At 42.6% G+C, this 21,668-nt stretch overlaps 1 protein-coding gene across 1 annotated transcript in view; it reads right to left on the bottom strand.

The window, feature by feature from the left end:
- LOC120781817 (carcinine transporter-like) overlaps positions 1-21,668 on the bottom strand; it is a 401,142-nt gene that overhangs the window by 265,852 nt on the left and 113,622 nt on the right. Inside the window, exon 5 of the mRNA XM_040114037.1 lies at positions 10,839-11,097. Within this exon, the coding sequence (XP_039969971.1) occupies positions 10,839-11,097 (259 nt within the window). The remainder of the gene's footprint in view (positions 1-10,838; positions 11,098-21,668) is intronic.

Below are 21,668 nucleotides of genomic sequence, written 5' to 3'. Positions count from 1 at the left end.
GTGGTTCTCTCATGGCTACGAGAGGAACCTTCAAAGTTCAACGTACATATTTGTTGCCAATCGAATTTGCGCTATACAGCAATTAACTGAAGGCATGCATTGGCGTTACGTTCCCACCTCCATGAATCCAGCTGACATCCTATCAAAGGGCGCTACACCAAAGGAGCTCCTAAGGTCAAGACTTTGGACATATGGTCCACAATTTTTGGAAAAAGTTGAATCTTCGTGGCCACAACCATGCGCACCTCTTATATCTCTACCTGAAATTCGTCAAAAGGTTTTGCACATCTCATCTGAAAGACCCGACATAACTTTTTCGTTCAAATATATCAACTCGTTCGGAACAATGCAGCGTATCTTTGGATACATACACAAATTTATAAAATCGAAAAGATCACAACTCACAACTACAGATATCCATCGTGGGACTCAATTGCTCATACGCCTAGTCTAAAGAGCGCAGTTGTGGTCAGAAATCGTCGCCCTGAAGAAAAACAACTTTGTACACACATCAAGTAAAATCGCTTCGTTATTGCCTTTTTTGGATGACTTTGGAATTATACGAGTTAGAGGTCGTTTAAAGAACTCAACATTAGACTTTGAGACACGTCATTCAATGATTTTACCAAAGGATCACCCACTGACGTCATCAATAATCACGCATTTTCATCGAAAGTGTCACCACGCAGGTCCTCAGTTTCTACTTGCCTCTATTCGTATGCAATTTTGGCCTATAGGTGGCAGAAAAACTATTGCGAGTGTTCTACGAAAATGCATCATATGTTGCAGATCGAAACCACGCCTGGTTAAGTACATCATGGCTGACTTGCTAAAGGAACGCATCTATGCATCACGACCTTTTATCGTTGCGGACATAGACTACTGTGGACCATTTTATTTCAAACCCGAAACCCGTAAGAAAGCACCTCAAAAATGCTATGTTAGCGTATTCATTTGCTTCGCCACAAAAGCTGTGTGGATGGAACTGGTGAAAGATCTTTCAACAGGCTCTTTTCTTGATGCACTTAAGCGCTTTATAGCTACTCGTGGCATACCAAGTTGCATTTGGTCAGACAATGCGACAAATTTTGTTGGCGCCAAGAACGAGGAAGGATTTACGTGAGCTATTTCTTAGTGAAAATCATCGCAATCAAGTTCGCGCTTACTGCCTCAATAATGGGATAGATTGGCGTTTCATACCTCCTCGATCACCACATTTCGGTGGTATGTGGGGGGCACCAGTAAAAATGGCAAAAAAGCACTTCTATCGCTCCGTTGGTTCATCACTTCTCGGTTTTGAAGAATTACGTACCTTAGTATGTCAAATCTCAGCAGTAATTAATTCAAGACCTCTTGTGCCACTTTCAGAAAATCCAGAAGATCTTGATGTACTGACGCCCGGACATTTTCTTATTGGTGGTCCTCTTATCGCTATTCCTGAGCCGAACCTCACGCATCTAAACTGCAATCGCTTAGATCGCTGGCAGCAGGTTACCTACATGCAACAGACATTTTGGAAGCGATGGAGTGAAGAATATCTTACTATTCTACAACAACGAGCGAAGTGGCGTAAACCACAGCCGAACTTTGAAGTCAATGGCATCGTATGCATCAAAGACGAAAATTCAGCTTCTCATAAAATGGCCCTTGGCTCGTGTTACAGAAGTTGTCACTGGGACAGACGGGGTCGCAAGAGTAGGCGTTCTTCGTACGTCTACCGGTATTACGCGTCGAGCCATCAACAAACTGTGAGTTTTACATGTCAATGACGCTTTTGAAAGTTAGACCTTTCAACGGGTGGAGGATGTTCGGAGCAGCTCCTTTCACAATGGAACTACCAATAATGAGTAGCATTAATCTCAAGTTATTATTTATACTTAAGTTTACTAAATTTATACGAACACATATTATATATTCCACCCACTATGGTGAGAAAACATTGTAAATATTTAATATTAATTGTTATATGATCACTCTAATTTTGCATATCCACCACAGCATTACTCGTTATTGTAATTCCTCATTTCCTTTTATCCTTTAATATGTTTATACATACATACATGTGAGAACAATTAAGCTTAGCTTTGCCTAAACCTAGCATCATAGTTATAGTTCGCTTTTTACATTCGATACCTGCACACGCATTATTTTCTAGTTCGCTTTTTACATTCGATACATGCACATGCATTATTTTCTATTCGTTTCTTACATTCGCTAACTGCAGGCGCGAGGGCATTTCACCTGGTAAACCACCAGCCACGTAACTTTCTATTCGTTGTAATATATATATATTTATATTAATAAAATTTTTTAAATATATATCGTCGTTGTTTTATATCGCGATTCGAAGCTATCAAAAAAGCTTAGTAGCTCAACACACTGCAAAATATAAAAAAACAACGGACCATTAATCTACGGGACAAATGGAAGTTAATAGAGCAAAGCTCCAAAATAAAAATTGTGTGGACCCATCGTCACTGTGGAATTATGTAATTAATATGCTAAGCGTCGAAACCTACATAAAAGAAATGTCAGCGGAAACCTGGCGACATATAAGCACGCTTACTTAACAGTTATTAACAAAAACAGTACCGCAGCTTATATTCCGATAGGATCTTCTACAGAGCAAATAAAAATTTCCACTTGGTTATGACACACAGCAATCACACATCAACACTTCCTAAGTGGCTCTGCTCCATCTGGCTAAGCTTGCAATTGTCTTCTGACAATTAACCACATCCTTGATGAATGCAGAAAGGACTAATATGCAAGGAACAGCATTTTCCGAAACAACACAATAGCAGGTCTGCAAACAGAATAATCTTTGGATAGTGTAAGAGATTTCCACATGTTTATATACCAAATTGAATTATTGTATCATATGTAGTCATTCCGTTTAAATGTTTTTTTCTTTTTGTTTTTACTTAGTTAATTACCTTATATATGTAGTACTATCGTCAGGCTGACAGTTAGTTATAAATATTATTTATAATTATCTTCCTATTAAATAAAGAAAATACTACAGAGACATACCCGAGATTGAATGAGAAGACTTAATTGGAGCCGGGGAAAGAACTGGACGATGGGCGTGGACCCCCCATTTTTAGGTAAAATCACATAGTTTGGGACCTGCCCTACCGATTTCAATCATTGAAACATATCATTCCTTCTTCTCATATAACACATATTTTAATTCCATCTAATTTATTCCTTTTCATTGTGCAAATCATGAATCAATTAATAACGGGATACAATTTCTCAGGAGTAATTCCTTTACAGCATACCACCTTATGATCAAAAATTGTCCAAAACCAACAAAAACTGTTCAACGGCCTAGGTACCGAATATTTGGATTTGGTCAATGTGTGAGATATGTAATTGAAATTCAGGGATTATTATTTCTCCACAATGGTATGTCTATATGTCAAAAATGGGTTGAAATTTCAATACTTTAAACTCCTTATATATATACTTAATACAAAGATTTTCCAACTTCCGGGTGACTTTTTTCCGAATTTCACTCTTAACAGTGTATCTCTGTACCTAAAATTGATAAAAGTGGATGAAAACTTGAACAAACACTCTACGGTGCAAAATTTTATGCATCTTGTTTTACATCACTGGTAGGAGTGCTTAAAGAATTTGTCCTGCGTGAATTTGGTTTTCTTCCCTTAAGTGGTTAAGAAGGTATTTTCATTAAATTAATTAGAGGGCGAGCCACGCCCAATCTTTAAAAAATTTTAGTCCACAAGCGGCAGTGTCCGATTACGACCATCTGCAATATCAACCGTCTTACTATAACAAGAAACATGCGTACCAAGTTTCATTAATATATCTCAATATTTATTAAAACTAGTAATAATAAATGGAGGATGGGGTCATGTGTAGAAGTTCACGCAAGTGAGGAAAGTTCTCTGATCGCCATTCACTTGGGAGTGGCCAGAAACGATTCTTTTACATATGACTCAAGCAGCTCACGACTTCCGGTCTTTGACCAAGTATCCTCTGGTTAGCCTAAGAACATCCGTTCGAAGGTGAGCTAAAGTGAGAAGGCGAAACATCCCCAGCATAGGGTTGTGCGCTGGGTTTGGGACCCGCCACGTAAAAAGCCTACCCCAATGAACAGTAACAACCAGCCTCGGATGAGAGACCCCCCTTTTGATGACGACCACGGCAAACGAAATAAGGATTACGATTTAAGGGCATGCACCTTGAATGTCCGGTCCCTTAATTGGGAAGGTGCCGCTGCCCAGCTGGTTGATGTCCTCGTGAAAATAAAGGCTGACATCACCGCCGTCCAAGAAATGCGATGGACGGGACAAGGACAAAGACGAGTAGGTCCTTGTGACATTTACTACAGTGGCCATATAAAGGAGCGCAAGTTTGGTGTGGGATTCGTGGTGGGAGAGAGACTCCGTCGCCGAGTACTATCATTCACTCCGGTGAATGAACGTCTAGCCACAATCCGCATCAAAGCGAGGTTCTTCAACATATCGCTGATCTGCGCCCACGCTCCGACGGATGAGAAGGACGATGTGACCAAAGATGCCTTTTATGAGTGCTTGGAACGCACTTATGAGAGATGCCCCCGCCACGATGTCAAAATCGTGCTTGGCGGCTTCAACGCCAGGGTGGGCAAAGAAGGTATCTTTGGCACTACGGTCGGTAAATTCAGCCTCCACGAGGAAACATCCCCAAATGGGTTGAGGCTGATCGACTTCGCCGGGGCCCGAAATATGGTTATCTGTAGTACTAGATTCCAGCACAAAAAAATTCATCAAGCTACCTGGCTGTCTCCGGATCGAAAAACTACCAACCAGATCGATCATGTTGTGATAGACGGAAGACACGTCTCCAGGGTTTTAGATGTGCGTGCGCTCCGAGGTCCTAACATCGACTCGGACCACTATCTTGTTGCAGCCAAGATTCGCACCCGCCTCTGTGCAGCAAAAAACGCACGCCAACAAACACAAGGAAGGTTCGATGTCGAGAAGCTGCAATCACAACAGACTGCCAAACGTTTTTCTACTCGGCTTGCACTCCTGTTTCTCTGAGAGCACTCATCAACAACTCGGTATAAGGGAACTGTGGGACGGCATTTCAAACTCCTTACGTACAGCTGCATCCGAAACCCTTGGTTTTCGGAAAGTGCAAAAGAACAACTGGTACGACGAGGAGTGCCGCGCCGCAGCGGAGAGAAAACAGGCTGCCTACCTCGCAACGTTACGATCGACCACAACACGTGCGGGATGGGATAGATACCGAGAATTGAAGAGGGAAGCGAGACGCATCTGCAGACAGAAAAAAAAAGAGGCCGAAATGCGTGAGTACGAAGAGCTTGATAAGCTGGCCGACAGGGGTAGTGCTCGAAAATTCTACGAAAAAATGCGGCGGCTTACAGAAGGTTCAAGACCGGAGCATACTCTTGTAGAACCCCCAAAGGTGATCTAGTGACCGATGCCCAGAGCATACTTAAATTATGGAGGGAACACTTCTCCAGCCTGCTGAATGGCAGTGAATGCACAACGCCAGGAGAAGGCGAACCCGATTCCCCAATCGATGACGATGGAGCAGACGTCCCATTGCCCGACCATGAAGAAGTTCGAATAGCAATTACCCGCCTGAAGAACAACAAAGCGGCGGGGCCGATGGATTACCGGCCGAGCTATTCAAACACGGCGGCGAAGAACTGATAAGGAGCATGCATCAGCTTCTTTGTAATATATGGTCGGACGAAAGCATGCCCAACGATTGGAATTTAAGTGTGCTATGCCCAATCCATAAAAAAGGAGACCCCACAATCTGCGCCAACTACCGTGGGATTAGCCTCCTCAACATCGCATATAAGGTTCTATCGAGCGTATTGAGGAAAGATTAAAGCCCACCGTCAACAAACTGATTGACCTTATCAGTGTGGCTTTAGACCTGGAAAATCAACAACCGACCAAATATTCACCATGCGCCAAATCTTGGAAAAGACCCGTGAAAGGAGAATCGACACACACCACCTCTTCGTCGATTTCAAAGCTGCTTTCGACAGTACGAAAAGGAGCTGCCTCTATGCCGCGATGTCTGAATTTGGTATCCCCGCAAAACTAATACGGCTGTGTAAACTGACGCTGAGCAACACGAAGAGCTCCGTCAGAATCGGGAAGGACCTCTCCGAGCCGTTCGATACCAAACGAGGTTTCAGACAAGGCGATTCCCTATCGTGTGACTTTTTCAACCTGCTTCTGGAGAAAATAGTTCGAGCTACAGAACTTAGTAGAGAAGGTACCATCTTTTATAAGAGTGTACAGCTGCTGGCGTATGCTGATGATATTGATATCATCGGCCTTAACACCCGCGCCGTTAGTTCTGCTTTCTCCAGACTAGACAAGGAAGCAAACCAAATGGGTCTGGCAGTGAACGAGGGCAAAACGAAATATCTCCTGTCATCAAACAAACAGTCGTCGCACTCGCGACTTGGCACTCACCTCACTGTTGACAGTCATAACTTTGAAGTTGTAGATAATTTCGTCTATTTAGGAACCAGTATTAACACCACCAACAATGTCAGCCTGGAAATCCAACGCAGGATTGCTCTTGCCAACAGGTGCTACTTCGGACTGAGTAGGCAATTGAAAGTAAAGTCCTCTCTCGACGAACAAAAGCCAAACTCTATAAGTCGCTCATAATTCCCGTCCTGCTATATGGTGCAGAGGCTTGGACGATGTCAACAACTGATGAGTCGACGTTGCGAGTTTCGAGAGAAAAGTTCTGCGAAAGATTTATGGTCCTTTGCGCGTTGGCCACGGCGAATATCGCATTCGATGGAACGATGAGCTGTACGAGATATACGACGACATTGACATAGTTCAGCGAATTAAAAGACAGCGGCTACGCTGGCTAGGTCATGTTGTCCGAATGGACGAAAACACTCCAGCTCTGAAAGTATTCGACGCTGTACCCGCCGGGGGAAGCAGAGGAAGAGGAAGACCTCCACTCCGTTGGAAGGACCAAGTGGAGAAGGACCTGGCTTCGCTTGGAATATCCAATTGGCGCCACGTAGCGAAAAGGAGAAACGACTGGCGCGCTGTTGTTAACTCGGCTATAATCGCGTAAGCGGTGTCTACGCCAATTAAGAAGAAGAAGAAGTAATAACCCCCGATAATCGGGGGACTCCGTTATTTAAAATGAAAAAAGTAAAAAAATTGTATTTATAAAAACTCAATTTATTCAAGTACTTAATGGAAAACTACATTCGTAGTGGTTTTATTTTGGTCGTAAGTCTTAACTTTGATATCTTGAGAAGATCGTACTCGACTCAATGCGACATACAGCTGGCCATGCGTAAAACAATCCTCCTTGAGCAAAACACCAACTCTTGCTAGAGTCTGCCCTTGATATTTGTTTATTGTTATTGCGAATGCTACAATGATTGGAAATTGGCGACGCTTTAAAATAAAAGGAAGTGTTGATTCGCTGGGCTGTAAATTTATACGGGGCAATAAAATTTGTTTCCCTTCTGATTCACCGGTTAAAATTTCGACCTCCAAACAATTACAATGTAGTGCTTTTACTATCAAGCGAGTCCCATTGACCAACCCTTCATATGTATTAAGATTGCGGATTAACATCACAACTTAACCACTGAAATTAAGTTTAGAAATTCAGAAACGACAGTATCCACGCTATAATATACCCTTTCTTCACCGGACAACATATTTTTCGCTATTTATTATCGTACAGTGATCATTTTTTGGACACAAAATTGCCCGATCCTTCAAATGGTTTGACTAATAACACCAGACTGAGGCTGAAATACCCAATCCACTAAATTTTCATTTAGCAAAATTATCTCTTCTGGTATATTGATTTTCGACTCTGGAGAGAGCTCTCGACCTTTTCCAACACGCGAAAGAAAACTGTTGTATAAGGATTCTTTAGAACGCATATTCGTTGAGAGTTTGAGACACCTAAAAAATTTCCAAAGTGAGCACCGTTTCAAACAATTACCAACTATAGCGGCGCGTGAGCTATTGGGCACCACAGGAAGAACTTACCTGAAATCACCACCTTATAAAATAACCTTTCCACCAAAAGGTAATTCATTTTGGTGAATATCACGTAATAATCGATCTAAGCAAAAGTAGAATGCTAATTCGGCGAGCATTGCGATTTTCTTCTCTGGCCCTCTGTTCCTCTTCGCGTTCAACCTGCGCCATATGCTTATACTCATTTGCCAAGGGGTTAATATTTGAAAGCATTTCGTGAATTTCTCTCAGCAAATACCTATCGCAGTTTGATTTATGTTGTGCCTTTATATCAGTTGCTTGATCCGTGTCAAGAATAAACAGCTGGGCGTAGGAGGATTCTGAAGGATGATCTGCATGCAATAGACCTACCCTATTATATATTGATCCATGTATTCGGAAGCAATATGGTCCGTGCCCTGTAGGCTCCGCAATTTTCTCTTCGAATGATGCAAAAGCAAACGAACTATTTAGCTGCCAAATATTCTCCAAATAGTGTCCCCGCCAAGAGCTCAAATCATTTTCTAACACAGCTTTCAAAAACTCAGGTCACGTAATTCTTGAAGTTTAACTTTTCCGCCATGACAACATGTCGTAAAGCCATTTCTTACCTAGTAACAATTTCAACCAAATATTAAGACAATAAGTATGTATATACATATATGTCAAATCGTAGATAGCACCTTAGCGCATGCATATGTATGTATGTACCAGTGCACATGCCAAAGCAAACATTTTTAATACTCGTCATTCTCTTATTGTCATAGATAACTTGATTAGAATCTCTTTTCTTGCTCTCTCGCTTGCAGCTGATCTGTTTTCTGAGCTGGCAACAAAACACAATCAGGGTGCCGTCAACCAGCAGTTAGTGAAAAGGCGGGATGCCAGAAAAGCAGCGCTATAATTACTTTGACGAAATTACTGTGAAATGAAACTGTGCGAACATATTTTGGCAAAATAAATGTTTATGTAAATTAATTAATGATTTTGCATTTTAGCATTTACATATATATATATGTATGTATGCATTTTCAAAGTGTTTAATTTAGTGTTTTGTATAATTTATTAAATACCCAAGTTAATATTTTTCAGCAGTGGCATCATTGGCAAATGTTATAAAAAATGCGAGTTTTGACAGCTCTCTCTCGAACCAAAGAGTCTCGTATCAAGTTATCTATGCTTATTGTCATTTTGCTACCGAGCAGACAACATTGTTGTTGTTGACAGAAACATTTTTAATTATTCATTCTCTTACATATATGCTTTTTCTGGTAGAAGCGCTGCTTATATTAGCTTAATGTAAAAATTGTGAAGAACTTTCAACGCAAATATATCAAAAGTAGTTCAATGAATTTAAAATCTGCAAGATTTATGCAAAGTTTCAGATCGCACACTTTAATTTGATCTATTATTTGTCTCTGTACGTTTTGTAGATCTCTGGAAATAAGCGCCTTGTCTTAGAATAATATATGATTAACAAAATGTCTTTTAAGGATATATTCCCTATTATCTTTAAAGACTTGGAACATAAGAGGCATTGCATGGCACCAAGGCTTTAAGAATCATAAAATATTTCTCAGCAGTGGCATCATTGGCAAATGTTATAAAAAATGCGAGTTTTGACAGCTCTCTCTCGAACCAAAGAGTCTCGTATCAAGTTATCTATGCTTATTGCAGTGGTCGGCATTTCTTAGCAAAATTTTGCAAACTAACTTCACATGTACGCTTACGCTCTATCGTTCAGTCGTTGTCGAGCCAGCAACAAATTAACATCACCCAAAACTATAGCGCAGAACCAAATATGCCCTGCGAAAAATATTTTATGATTCTAAATGCCTTTGGTGCCATGCAATGCCTTTTATGTTCAAAGTCTTTTAAAGATAATAGGGAATAATATCCTTAAAAGACATTTTGTTAATTTTCATTATACTAATAATTATTTATAAAATTTGCTTAAATTTAATTCCAATTTCTCACTGGGCTACTTTTTTTTCGTGCTCACCAACACAGTGACAGATCCTCTCATGCCGACCACTGGCTTATTGTCATTTTGCTACCGAGCAGACAACATTGTTGTTGTTAGATTTCGCACTTGCGCCTTCGCGTATGTGGGTATGTGTGTAACGAAAGCAAATGACAAAAACATTTGTAATTATTCATTCTCTTACATATATGCTCTTTTCTGTAGAAGCGCTGCTTATATTAGCTTAATGTAAAAATTGAAGAACTTTAAACGCAAATATATCAAAAGTGGTTCAATGAATTTAAAATCTGTAAAATTTGTGCAAAGTTTCAGATCGCACACTTTAATTTGATGTATTATTTGTCTCTGTACGTTTTGTAGATCTCTGGAAATAAGCGCCTTGTCTTAAAATAATATATAGAAGATTACAGCTTGCATAGGCGAACGGAACATGTATACATGTACACTATAACTCTATTCTAACTCGATTAGGCTTAAGTTATACAAACAGCCGTTAGGCAAAGAAAAATATTATACTCTCTGGCAACGTGTTGCAAGAGTATAATAATTTTACTTTTTCTTTCGCACAATAGTATCTTGTCACGTATGATTTATGCAAAGCAAGAATAAAATAGGAATTATCGTGTGAAATCAAGTAAATATAGCTTATTTTATTCGGCCGTAGCAGAGAATTCTATTTAGCCTTTAAAGATATTTTACGATTATTATTAATTTGCATTTGGGTGACATGAAAATTTAATTAAAAATATATATGGGATTTTTCTTTTGGAAATCATTTTTTTATTCTTCTGGTAGTTTTTCAATAGTAATTTTTCAATAACAATATTTATAATACTTACATATAATGAATGGGATTTGATACACGGCAGGTATAGTCAAGCCTACTATTACTCTGCTTCCAGCCCAAGTCCAAAAATTTCTACTTATGGATGTTAACAAGCTACCAAAAAGTAATGTAGCTAAACAAGTAAAATACGATGTGCGCCTTCCCATTCTATCGTTGAGTAACCCAAATAGATAAACTCCTATCGGACCTCCAACGTTTAGGGCGGATAAACCAATTGTCGGATAAATATCCTTATCGCATACTAAATCAAACTAAAAGTACAGTGTTTTATAAGTGAATTATAAGTTAAGTTAGCAGAATAATCTGAACTTATAACATTGAATATACCGTATGATTAATGCCGAAAATATAAAATCCAAAAAATGTTTATTTCCTGTTGTAAATAATCTGTCATTTACTCTTACCCTTTTGTATCAACCTATTTCCAAATATGTGTATGTACATTGAATTGAATAAAAAGGTTTCAACAAAATTGAAAAAAGAGCCTGGAAACTGGAAATCCCTCCATCCTCCGTATTTTCATGTTATTAAAGAATTTTTTGATTTTCACTTCAAAAAAGAAAAGTGGCGCATTGCTGACTCTCAATTTTTTTTATTTATTTATTTTTTTCTTCAATATATAGTATTAATTGGGACAGTGCCGCTGCCCAGCTGGTTGATGTCCTCGTTAGAGTGAAGGCTGACATCACCACCGTCCAAGAAATGCAATGGGCCTGACAAGGATTGAGGCGAGTATGTCCTTGTGGCATTTACTACAGTGGCCATATAAAGAAGGGCAAGTGCGGTGTGGGATTCGTGGTGGGAGAGGGCCTCCGTCGCCGAGTGTTGTCATTCACCCCGGTAGATAAACGTCTAGCCACAATCCGCATCAAAGCGAACTTTACAAAGAAGGTATCTTTGGCATTCTTCTTCTTCTTCTTAATTGGCGTAGACACCGCTTACGCGATTATAGCCGAGTTAACAACAGCGCGCCAGTCGTTTCTCCTTTTCGCTACGTGGCGCCAATTGGATATTCCAAGCGTAGCCAGGTCCTTCTCCACTTGGTCCTTCCAACGGAGTGGAGGTCTTCCTCTTCCTCCGCTTCCCCCGGCGGGTACAGCGTCGAATACTTTCAGAGCTGGAGTGTTTTCGTCCATTCGGACAACATGACCCAGCCAGCGTAGCCGCTGTCTTTTAATTCGCTGAACTATGTCAATGTCGTCGTATATCTCGTACAGCTCATCGTTCCATCGAATGCGATATTCGCCGTGGCCAACGCGCAAAGGACCATAAATCTTTCGCAGAACTTTTCTCTCGAAAACTCGCAACGTCGACTCATCAGTTATTGACATCGTCCAAGCCTCTGCACCATATAGCAGGACGGGAATTATGAGCGACTTATAGGGTTTAGCTTTTGTTCGTCGAGAGAGGACTTTACTTTTCAATTGCCTAATCAGTCCGAAGTAGCACCTGTTGGCAAGAGCAATCCTGCGTTGGATTTCCAGCTGACATTGTTGGTGGTGTTAATACTGGTTCCTAAATAGACGAAATTATCTACAACTTCAAAGTTATGACTGTCAACAGTGACGTGAGTGCCAAGTCGCAAGTGCGACGACTGTTTGTTTGATGACAGGAGATATTTCGTCTTGCCCTCGTTCACTGCCAGACCCATTTGTTTTGCTTCCTTGTCTAGTCTGGAGAAAGCAGAACTAACGGCGCGGGTGTTAAGGCCGATGATATCAATATCATCAGCATACGCCAGCAGCTGTACACTCTTATAAAAGATGGTACCTTCTCTCTAAGTTCTGCAGCTCGAACTATTTTCTCCAGAAGCAGGTTGAAAAAGTCACACGATAGGAATCGCCTTGTCTGAAACCTCGTTTGGTATCGAACGGCTCGGAGAGGTCCTTCCCGATTCTGACGGAGCTCTTCGTGTTGCTCAGCGTCAGTTTACACAGCCGTATTAGTTTTGCGGGGATACCAAATTCAGACATCGCGGCATAGAGGCAGCTCCTTTCGTGCTGTCGAAAGCAGCTTTGAAATCGACGAAGAGGTGGTGTGTGTCGATTCTCCTTTCACGGGTCTTTTCCAAGATTTGGCGCATGGTGAATATCTGGTCGGTTGTTGATTTTCCAGGTTCAAAGCCACACTGATAAGGTCCAATCAGTTTGTTGACGGTGGGCTTTAATCTTTCACTCAATACGCTCGATAGAACCTTATATGCGATGTTGAGGAGGCTAATCCCACGGTAGTTGGCGCAGATTGTGGGGTCTCCTTTTTATGGATTGGGCATAGCACACTTAAATTCCAATCGTTGGGCATGCTTTCGTCCGACCATATTTTACAAAGAAGCTGATGCATGCTCCTTATCAGTTCTTCGCCGCCGTGTTTGAATAGCTCGGCCGGTAATCCATCGGCCCCCGCCGCTTTGTTGTTCTTCAGGCGGGTAATTGCTATTCGAACTTCTTAATGGTCGGGCAATGGGACGTCTGCTCCATCGTCATCGATTGGGGAATCGGGTTCGCCTTCTCCTGGCGTTGTGCATTCTCTGCCATTCAGCAGGCTGGAGAAGTGTTCCTCCATAATTTAAGTATGCTCTGGGCATCGGTCACTAGATCACCTTTGGGGGTTCTACAAGAGTATGCTCCGGTCTTGAAACCTTCTGTAAGCCGCCGCATTTTTCGTAGAATTTTCGAGCATTACCCCTGTCGGCCAGCTTATCAAGCTCTTCATACTCACGCATTTCGGCCTCTTTCTTTTTCTGTCTGCAGATGCGTCTCGCTTCCCTCTTCAATTCTCGGTATCTATCCCATCCCGCACGTGTAGTGGTCGATCGTAACGTTGCGAGGTAGGCAGCCTGTTTTCTCTCCGCTGCGGCGCGGCACTCCTCGTCGTACCAGTTGTTCTTTTGCACTTTCCGAAAACCAATGATTTCGGTTGCAGCTGTACGTAAGGAGTTTGAAATGCCGTCCCACAGTTCCCTTATACCGAGTTGTTGATGAGTGCTCTCAGAGAGCAGGAGTGCAAGCCGAGTAGAAAAACGTTCGGCAGTCTATTGTGATTGCAGCTTTTCGACGTCGAACCTTCCTTGTGTTTGTTGGCGTGCGTTTTTTGCTGCACAGAGGCGGGTGCGAATCTTGGCTGCAACAAGATAGTGGTCCGAGTCGATGTTAGGGCCTCGGAGCGCACGCACATCTAAAACACTGGAGACGTGTCTTCCGTCTATCACAACATGATCGATCAGGAGACAGCCAGGTAGCTTGATGAATTTTTTTGTGCTGGAATCTAGTACTACAGATAACCATATTTCGGGCCCCGGCGAAGTCGATCAGCCTCAACCCATTTGGGGATGTTTCCTCGTGGAGGCTGAATTTACCGACCGTAGTGCCAAAGATACCTTCTTTGCCCACCCTGGCGTTAAAGTCGCCAAGCACGATTTTGACATCGTGGCGGGGGCATCTCTCATAAGTGCGTTCCAAGCACTCATAAAAGGCATCTTTGGTCACATCGTCCTTCTCATCCGTCGGAGCGTGGGCGCAGATCAGCGATATGTTGAAGAACCTCGCTTTGATGCGGATTGTGGCTGACGTTCATTCACCGGAGTGAATGATAGTACTCGGCGACGGAGTCTCTCTCCCACCACGAATCCCACACCAAACTTGCGCTCCTTTATATGGCCACTGTAGTAAATGTCACAAGGACCTACTCGTCTCTGTCCTTGTCCCGTCCATCGCATTTCTTGGACGGCGGTGATGTCAGCCTTTATTTTCACGAGGACATCTACCTGCTGGGCAGCGCCACCTTCCCAATTAAGGGTTCGGACATTCCCAGGATTCCAAATCGTAGTCCTTATTTCGTTTGCTATGGTCGTCATCAAAAGGGTGGTCTCTCATCCGAGGCTTGTTGCTTCCTTTCATTGGGGGTGTTTTTTTTCACGTGGCGGGTCCCAAACCCAGCGCACAACCCTATGTAGGGGATGTTTCGCCTTCTCACAATAGCTCACCTTCGAACGGATGTTCTTAGGCTAACCAGAGGATACTTGGTCAAAGACCGGAAGTCGTGAGCTGCTTGAGTCATATGTAAAAGAATCGTTTCTGACCACTCCCAAGTGAATGGCGATCAGAGAACTTTCCTCACTTGCGTGAACTTCTACACATGACCCCATCCTCCTTTGGCATTACGTTTGGTAAATTCAGCCTCCACGATGAACCATCCCTAACAAGGTTGAAGCTGATCGACCTTACCGGTGCCCTTAACATAGTTAGCTGTAGTACTAGATTCCAGAATAAAAAAAAATCATCAAGTAACCTAGCTGTCTCCGCATCGTAACACCACCAACCAAATCGATCATCTTGGGATCGACGGAAAACACGTCTCCACTGTTTTAGATGTGCGTACGCTCCAAGGTTTTAGCATCGACTTGGACCACTATCTTGTTGCACTCGAGACGCGCACACGCCTCTGTGCAGCAAAAAACTTACGTCAATAAAAACAAGGAAGGTTCGACGTCGAGAAGCTGCAATCACAACAGATGGCAGAACGATTTCACTCCTACTCCTAACGTACAGCTGCAACCGAAACTATTGGTATTCGGCAAATGCAAAAGAACAGCTGGTACGACGAGGAAAGCCGTCTTGCAGCCGAGAGAAAACAGGGTGCTTACCTCGCAACGTTGCGATCGACCACAATACGAGCGGGATGGGATAGATACCGAGAGTTGAAGAGGGAAGCGAAACGCATTTGCAGACAAAAAAAGAAAGAGGACAAAATGCGTGAGTATGAAGAGCTTGGCAAGCTCGCCGACAGGGGTAATGCTCGAAAATTCTATGAAAAAATACGGCGGCTAACAGAGGGTTTCAAGAACGGAGCATACTCTTGAAGAACACCTAAAGGTGATCTAGTGACCGATGCCCAGAGCATACTAAAATTATGAAGGGAACACTTCTCCATCCTACTGAATTGCAGTGAAAGTATAACGTGAGGAGAAGGCGAACCCGAATCCGCAATCGATGACGAGCGAGCAGACCATGAAAGAGTTCGAATAGCAATTACTCGCCTGAAGAGCAACAAAGCAACGGGGACCGATGGATTGCCGGCCGAGCTATTCAAATACGGCGGCGAAGAACTGATAAGAAGCATGAATAGGCTTCTTTGTAAAATATGGTTGGACGAAAGCATGCTCAGCGATTGGAACTTAAGTGTGCTCTGCCCAATCCACAAAAAGGGAGGCCCCACAATCTTCGCCAACTACCGTACGATAAGCCCCCTCAACATCGCGTATATCGGCTATATCGAGCGTATTGTGTGAAAGATTAAAGCCCACCGTCAACCAACTGATTGGACCTTATCAGTGTGGCTTTAGATCTGGCAAATCAACAACCGACCAGATATTCACCATGCGCCAAATCGTGGAAAAGACCCGTGAAGGGAAATCGGCACACAACACCTCTTCGTCGATTTCAAAGCGGCACGAAAAGGAGCTGCTTTTATGTCGCGATGTCTGAATTTGGTATCATCGCAAAACTAATACGGCTATGTAAACTGACGTTGAGCAACACCAAAAGCTCCGTCAGAATTGGGAAGGACCTTTCCGAGCCGTTTGATGCCAAACGAGGTTTCAGACAAGGCGACTCTCTATCGTGCGACTTCTTTAATCTGCTGCTGGAGAAAATAATTCGAGCAGCAGAGCTTAATCGAGCAGATTTAATATTTTATAAGAGTGTACAGCCGCGTATGCCGATTATATCGGTATCAACGGCCTCAACACCCGCGTTGTTAGTTTTGCTTTCTCAAGACTGGACAAGGAAGCAAAGCAAATTTCAATTATATATGTATCTTACACATTGGCCGATATTTTCGGTAAAATGTCATCTGGTCTACATATTTAGAACCTAGGAGCTTGAATGCATTTGGTTCGATTTGGGCAATTTTTAGACATAAAATGGCACAACTCAAAAACCTATTCGTGTTAAGTTTTACTCTGGTATATTTATTGATTCTTGATTTGTATACTGGAAAGTAAAAGAATCAAATGGAATTCGGTTTTAGCCTGGTGTCGCTCAATTTCATGCTGTAATACAGGATGTTTTAGCGAATGTTATGTACCGAATTTAGTTCAAATCGTTGGGCAGGGCATGGTTTATGTGATTCCACCTAAAAATGGACGGTACCACGCCCGTCTTCCAATTTTGACTGCGGCTCATTTAAAGCTCCCTTATACAATCTCGGTGGTAAAATTTAACCTGCTGAAAAACGAAAAGTGGCTTATTCTCCTGATCTTCCGGTAAAAGTAGATGAAGCAAGCCACAATAAAACTGCTTACACCAAAAAATAGTTCGCGGCCTCCACCAATTATTGTGTCTGGAAATACCAACGGCAGCAATTATCAGCCTCTATATACTATTGCAAAAGCGGAAGCAAAAAACAGTTTTACCATTCAACTTTAAAATAATGGAATATACAAAGTAAACACTTACTCCGCAGAGAACTACAGATGCATATCAAAAGCACTTTCGAGTAGGAACATATCTTGGTATAGCTTTGATTATAGGAAACACGGCCAATTAGAGCTATTATTAAAAATTTGCACAATTCTTTTGATCCGAAATCTATCATTAATCACTTAAATGAGCAAGGATTAAATGCATTAAGTGCTGTCAATTGACTTCAGTGGAAAAATAAAACTCCCCTTGACATATTTTTGGTAACGTTCGATCCTATGCTTAAACCGACACCAGAATGCAAACATTGCCAGTCATTTGGCCATACACAAAACTATTGTGGCAAACCTCCTTTGAAATTTTTCGCCTTGTGGTGGAGAAGGGGCTTAAGTAAGAGTAAAGTGTGCATCCCAAGGGAAACGCATTCTAATCTTACGAACTAAGAGGGACACTTCATAATTCCCACAATAGTGATATGGATGAATAAACCCAAGGTTTTACGCACATCTCCTATTGTGGAATTATGATGATACCTGAACCAACACCACCCTAAGCCAAGGTGTCGAGGTACCCGTGCCGAGGGCTGAATGGTCAGCGGGGGGTAATAAATAGCTGATCGCGAACGGTCCCCTCCGATGCCCGGGCGAGGTCGGAGGTATAAAAGCCTTCTCTCCGCATACCGGCTCTGCGGACGAGTGACCAACCCTTTCCGGATTACTCGTGGGACCAAAATATGAACGAAAACTGTAACGCAACAACAACAACAACATCAACTACATTGACGACAACAGGGACGACTAAGGACATGAACTATAGGAATCCTATTACGGAAGAAGACGAACTACTTGCAGCAGTAAAAGCAGTAAAAACCTCAGATATAAGGGAGGAAGCGTCCACCTCCAAGGCTGCCATGAGCACCAACCAAAGTGCACTGGCGGCTAAAGGAGAGAGCAAAAATAGCGCAAGAAATCCCAGAATCAGCTGAGGAAAAACCGGGACCAGAGGACAGTCTTCATACTAGGGAAGATAGCCAAATACCAGGCAGCCAGTATCCCAGTTGATGAGCCTGAAACAAAGCGCCTCAAATCTATCGTAGAGCAATATGAAAGCTACCTGAAAAGGAAGCAATCAAAACCTCAAGAACAGAGTAAACGAGAGAGCACTTCTCAGAAAAGAAATCGCTCCATCACAGAAGTACCCGGAACTCAGCCCAAAAAACCAAGGCGGAGTGAAGGTGAACACAGCAGCACAACAACGGCAAGGCATTTCTGCGATGTAGCCAGGGATAGCCTGCAGGTGGCCATTATAAATGGAAATTCCTCCTCTCCGAGCACCATACAGGAGAGATGGGTGGAGATCGACGTCAGATTGTCGAGTATGGTGCTAAGCTATGTACTCGACAATCCTGCGGGTCCTCACCCGGAGTTTGACTCCTCTGAGACCCTCAGGGGCTACAGAGTCATCAGTTGCGCTGACCAGGCCTCGCTAGATTTCCTTACGGGTAGTGTTGCTAAAATTAGCAATGCCTTTGTAGGCCTCCAATTGAGGCTTATACCCGCAAGGACATTCCGAAGAGACCTCGTGCTCGCATTTGGCTACCCCCTCTAGAGGTGCCGGACGAAAAACTCCTGAGGTGCATCAAGCTGCAGAACAAATCTATACCTGGTATAGACGAGTGGCAGCTAATCAAGGAGGAAAAACCGAATAAAGCAAGCAAACCAATACTAGTGGCCATTTGTGATGAGTCCATTGAGGCTCTGAAGAAGACTGACTACAAAATCAGATTCGGAATCCGCAAGGCCAGACTAAAAATCTTCCAAGCGGCTGACGAAGACGACACGGAAGAGGTCGACGACGCCAGCCAGTTGCTAAGGAATGTGGCCATCGAAGAAACCTGAGATGCCCAATAACATAAGATGCGTACAGATAAACCTGCAGCACTTGAAGAGTGCTACAGCGAATCTGACAACCGTCGTGAACGAGGGGGGCATCGACATCAGCTTAGTACAGCAGCCCTGGGTCAATGAAGATACCATTAAAGGGCTAAACAGCAGCAACTATAACCTGTTTTACACACGGAACAGAGGTAAACCTAGGGCATGCATTCTTATCAATAAAAGTACATATAAATGCATTTCTTTGGCCTAATTACAGCACAGCAGATATCACAGTGGTAAAGGTGGAACAGAAGGGAAAGCCCTTCTTCTTGACATACCACCGGCCCCGCTCACCAGACTAGTAGAGGAGAACAGGAAAGATGCTGTCCTAATAGGGTGTGATGCAAACGCAAGCCACACCGTATGGGGTAGCTCCAGTATAAACACCAGAGGTGAGTCACTCTTGCAGTATATTTTGAATAGTAATCTAAGTATTTGCAACAAGGGCGATAAGCCAACTTTTATTTTCCCAAGCTCGGATAGGTTTCCGGGGTGGGAGGGAGTGCTCGACCTCACGCTATCAACAGACACAGACAGTCTCGTTGTGGATAACTGGAGGGTATCCGATGAGCCTTCTATGTCGGATCACTCCTGGATACTCTTCAGCATCCGCGAGAAGTACAGTGCGCCTCTCACATACCGGAATCCTAGAAGAACGGCATGGGGAAAATTTGCCAGTATAGCAACAAACTGCCTTGAAAAGGGAGGCAATAAGAGTATCAGAAATCCTGAGGAACTAGATTCAAAAGTAGAGAAGTTGGAAAAAATCTTAACCACAACTTTTAATAAATCTACTCCGCTAACAGTTTTGAAAAAGAGAAAGTCTCTTCCTTGGTGGAACAGTGAACTCAAGAATTTGAGAACACAACTAAGGAAGGCTTTCAATGAGAGTTTTAGAACCAAAATCTGGCAGCCATATAAAGATATTATGAAAGAATACAAAAAAGCAGTCAGGAAAGCTAAAAACGAGTCATTGCGATCTTTCTGCACATCGATAGAAAGTTGTAGAGATGCCGCTAGGCTGAGCAAAATGCTATCCAAAGATTATATTAATACTGCCTACATTAGGGCGGAGGGAAGGGATTGGACCTCCTCGGCAAAAGAGTCTCTGTAGGTACTAATCACAAAGCACTTCCCCGGGAGTCAGCAAACACCTTCAACGAGGGTTCAACCAGAACCACCGCTGAACGCAGCTGACTATCGAAGCCAAATAGTAGACAAAAGAAAAATCAAATATGCCATAAATAGTTTTGCACCATTTAAAGCATCAGGTCCTGACGGGATTATACCCATAATGCTGCAAAAACTGGTAGAACCAATGGTTCTAAGGCTTGAAAATATATACAAAGCAGCATTCAACTATCTTACATCCCAAGAAGTTGGAAAAGGAGTAAAGGTGTGTTCCTTCCAAAACCAGGCAGAAGAACACACGAGAATGCCAAGGATTTTAGACCTATAAGCCTTACCTCCTTTATGCTGAAGGTACTAGAAAGGCTAATAGATCTACATGTGAGAACAATAATGGCGGAGAAGTTATCGAAGTCCCACAAACAATACACCATGGCTGCATTTCTAGACATAGAGGGCGCCTTCAACAACATAGAAGTAAATGCGATAATTAATTCTCTGGCACATGGTGGCATAGACGACACTGTGTGCAGATGGATACTATCGATGCTTCAGAATAGGAAGATTATAGCTTCAAACGGCGCTGCAACACAAACAAGCTATGTGAGTAGAGGGACGCCTCAAGGGGGGTCCTCTCTCCACTTCTATGGGTTGCAGCGCTGAACGAAATACTACTCCAACTAAACGGTTGAGGAGTGAAAGCAGTAGCGTATGCAGACGATATAGTGTTGTTGGTATCAGGTATGTTTCCTTCAACAGTCAGCGAGATTATGAAAAGAGAACTTCGTAGGTTAAACCTAAGGGCTAAAAACAATGGTCTAGGAGTTAACCCGAACAAAACGGAACTGATGCTATTCACAAGCAGAACCAAAATACCCCAGTTCAACTTCCGATACTATACGGTACAACACTCACTCTATCCCCACAGGGAGATTGACACCAAACTGTCCTGGAAAATAAATATAAAAAAAGAATAAACAAAGCATACATGGCCTACTATACTTGTAAGAAAATCGTCGACAAGAATTGGGGCCTCACACCAAGTATAATCATGTGGATATATACGGTTGTTATAAGACCTATACTTACATATGACACTCTGGTAAAGAGCAGCATATGCGGGGGTTACGGGTGCAATCAGGTCATGTCCGACTGATGCGCTCAATGTGATCCTGCATCAACTACCAATGGGCATTTTCATTCACAAAACAGCAGCAATTGCAGCGATAAGAATAAAAGAAAGGAGGTTGGAATCAGCAGAACGACGGACATAGTGTAATCCTAAACAAGCTCACCATTAATAAATCAGGCTACATTCCCCCAAAGCTGGTTTTCCAT

Source organism: Bactrocera tryoni, unplaced genomic scaffold (genome assembly GCF_016617805.1).
Source record: "Bactrocera tryoni isolate S06 unplaced genomic scaffold, CSIRO_BtryS06_freeze2 scaffold_7, whole genome shotgun sequence".
NCBI lineage: Eukaryota > Metazoa > Arthropoda > Insecta > Diptera > Tephritidae > Bactrocera > Bactrocera tryoni.
Note: the sequence above shows the minus strand (reverse complement) of the source record. Positions and strands in the feature narration are given on the sequence as shown.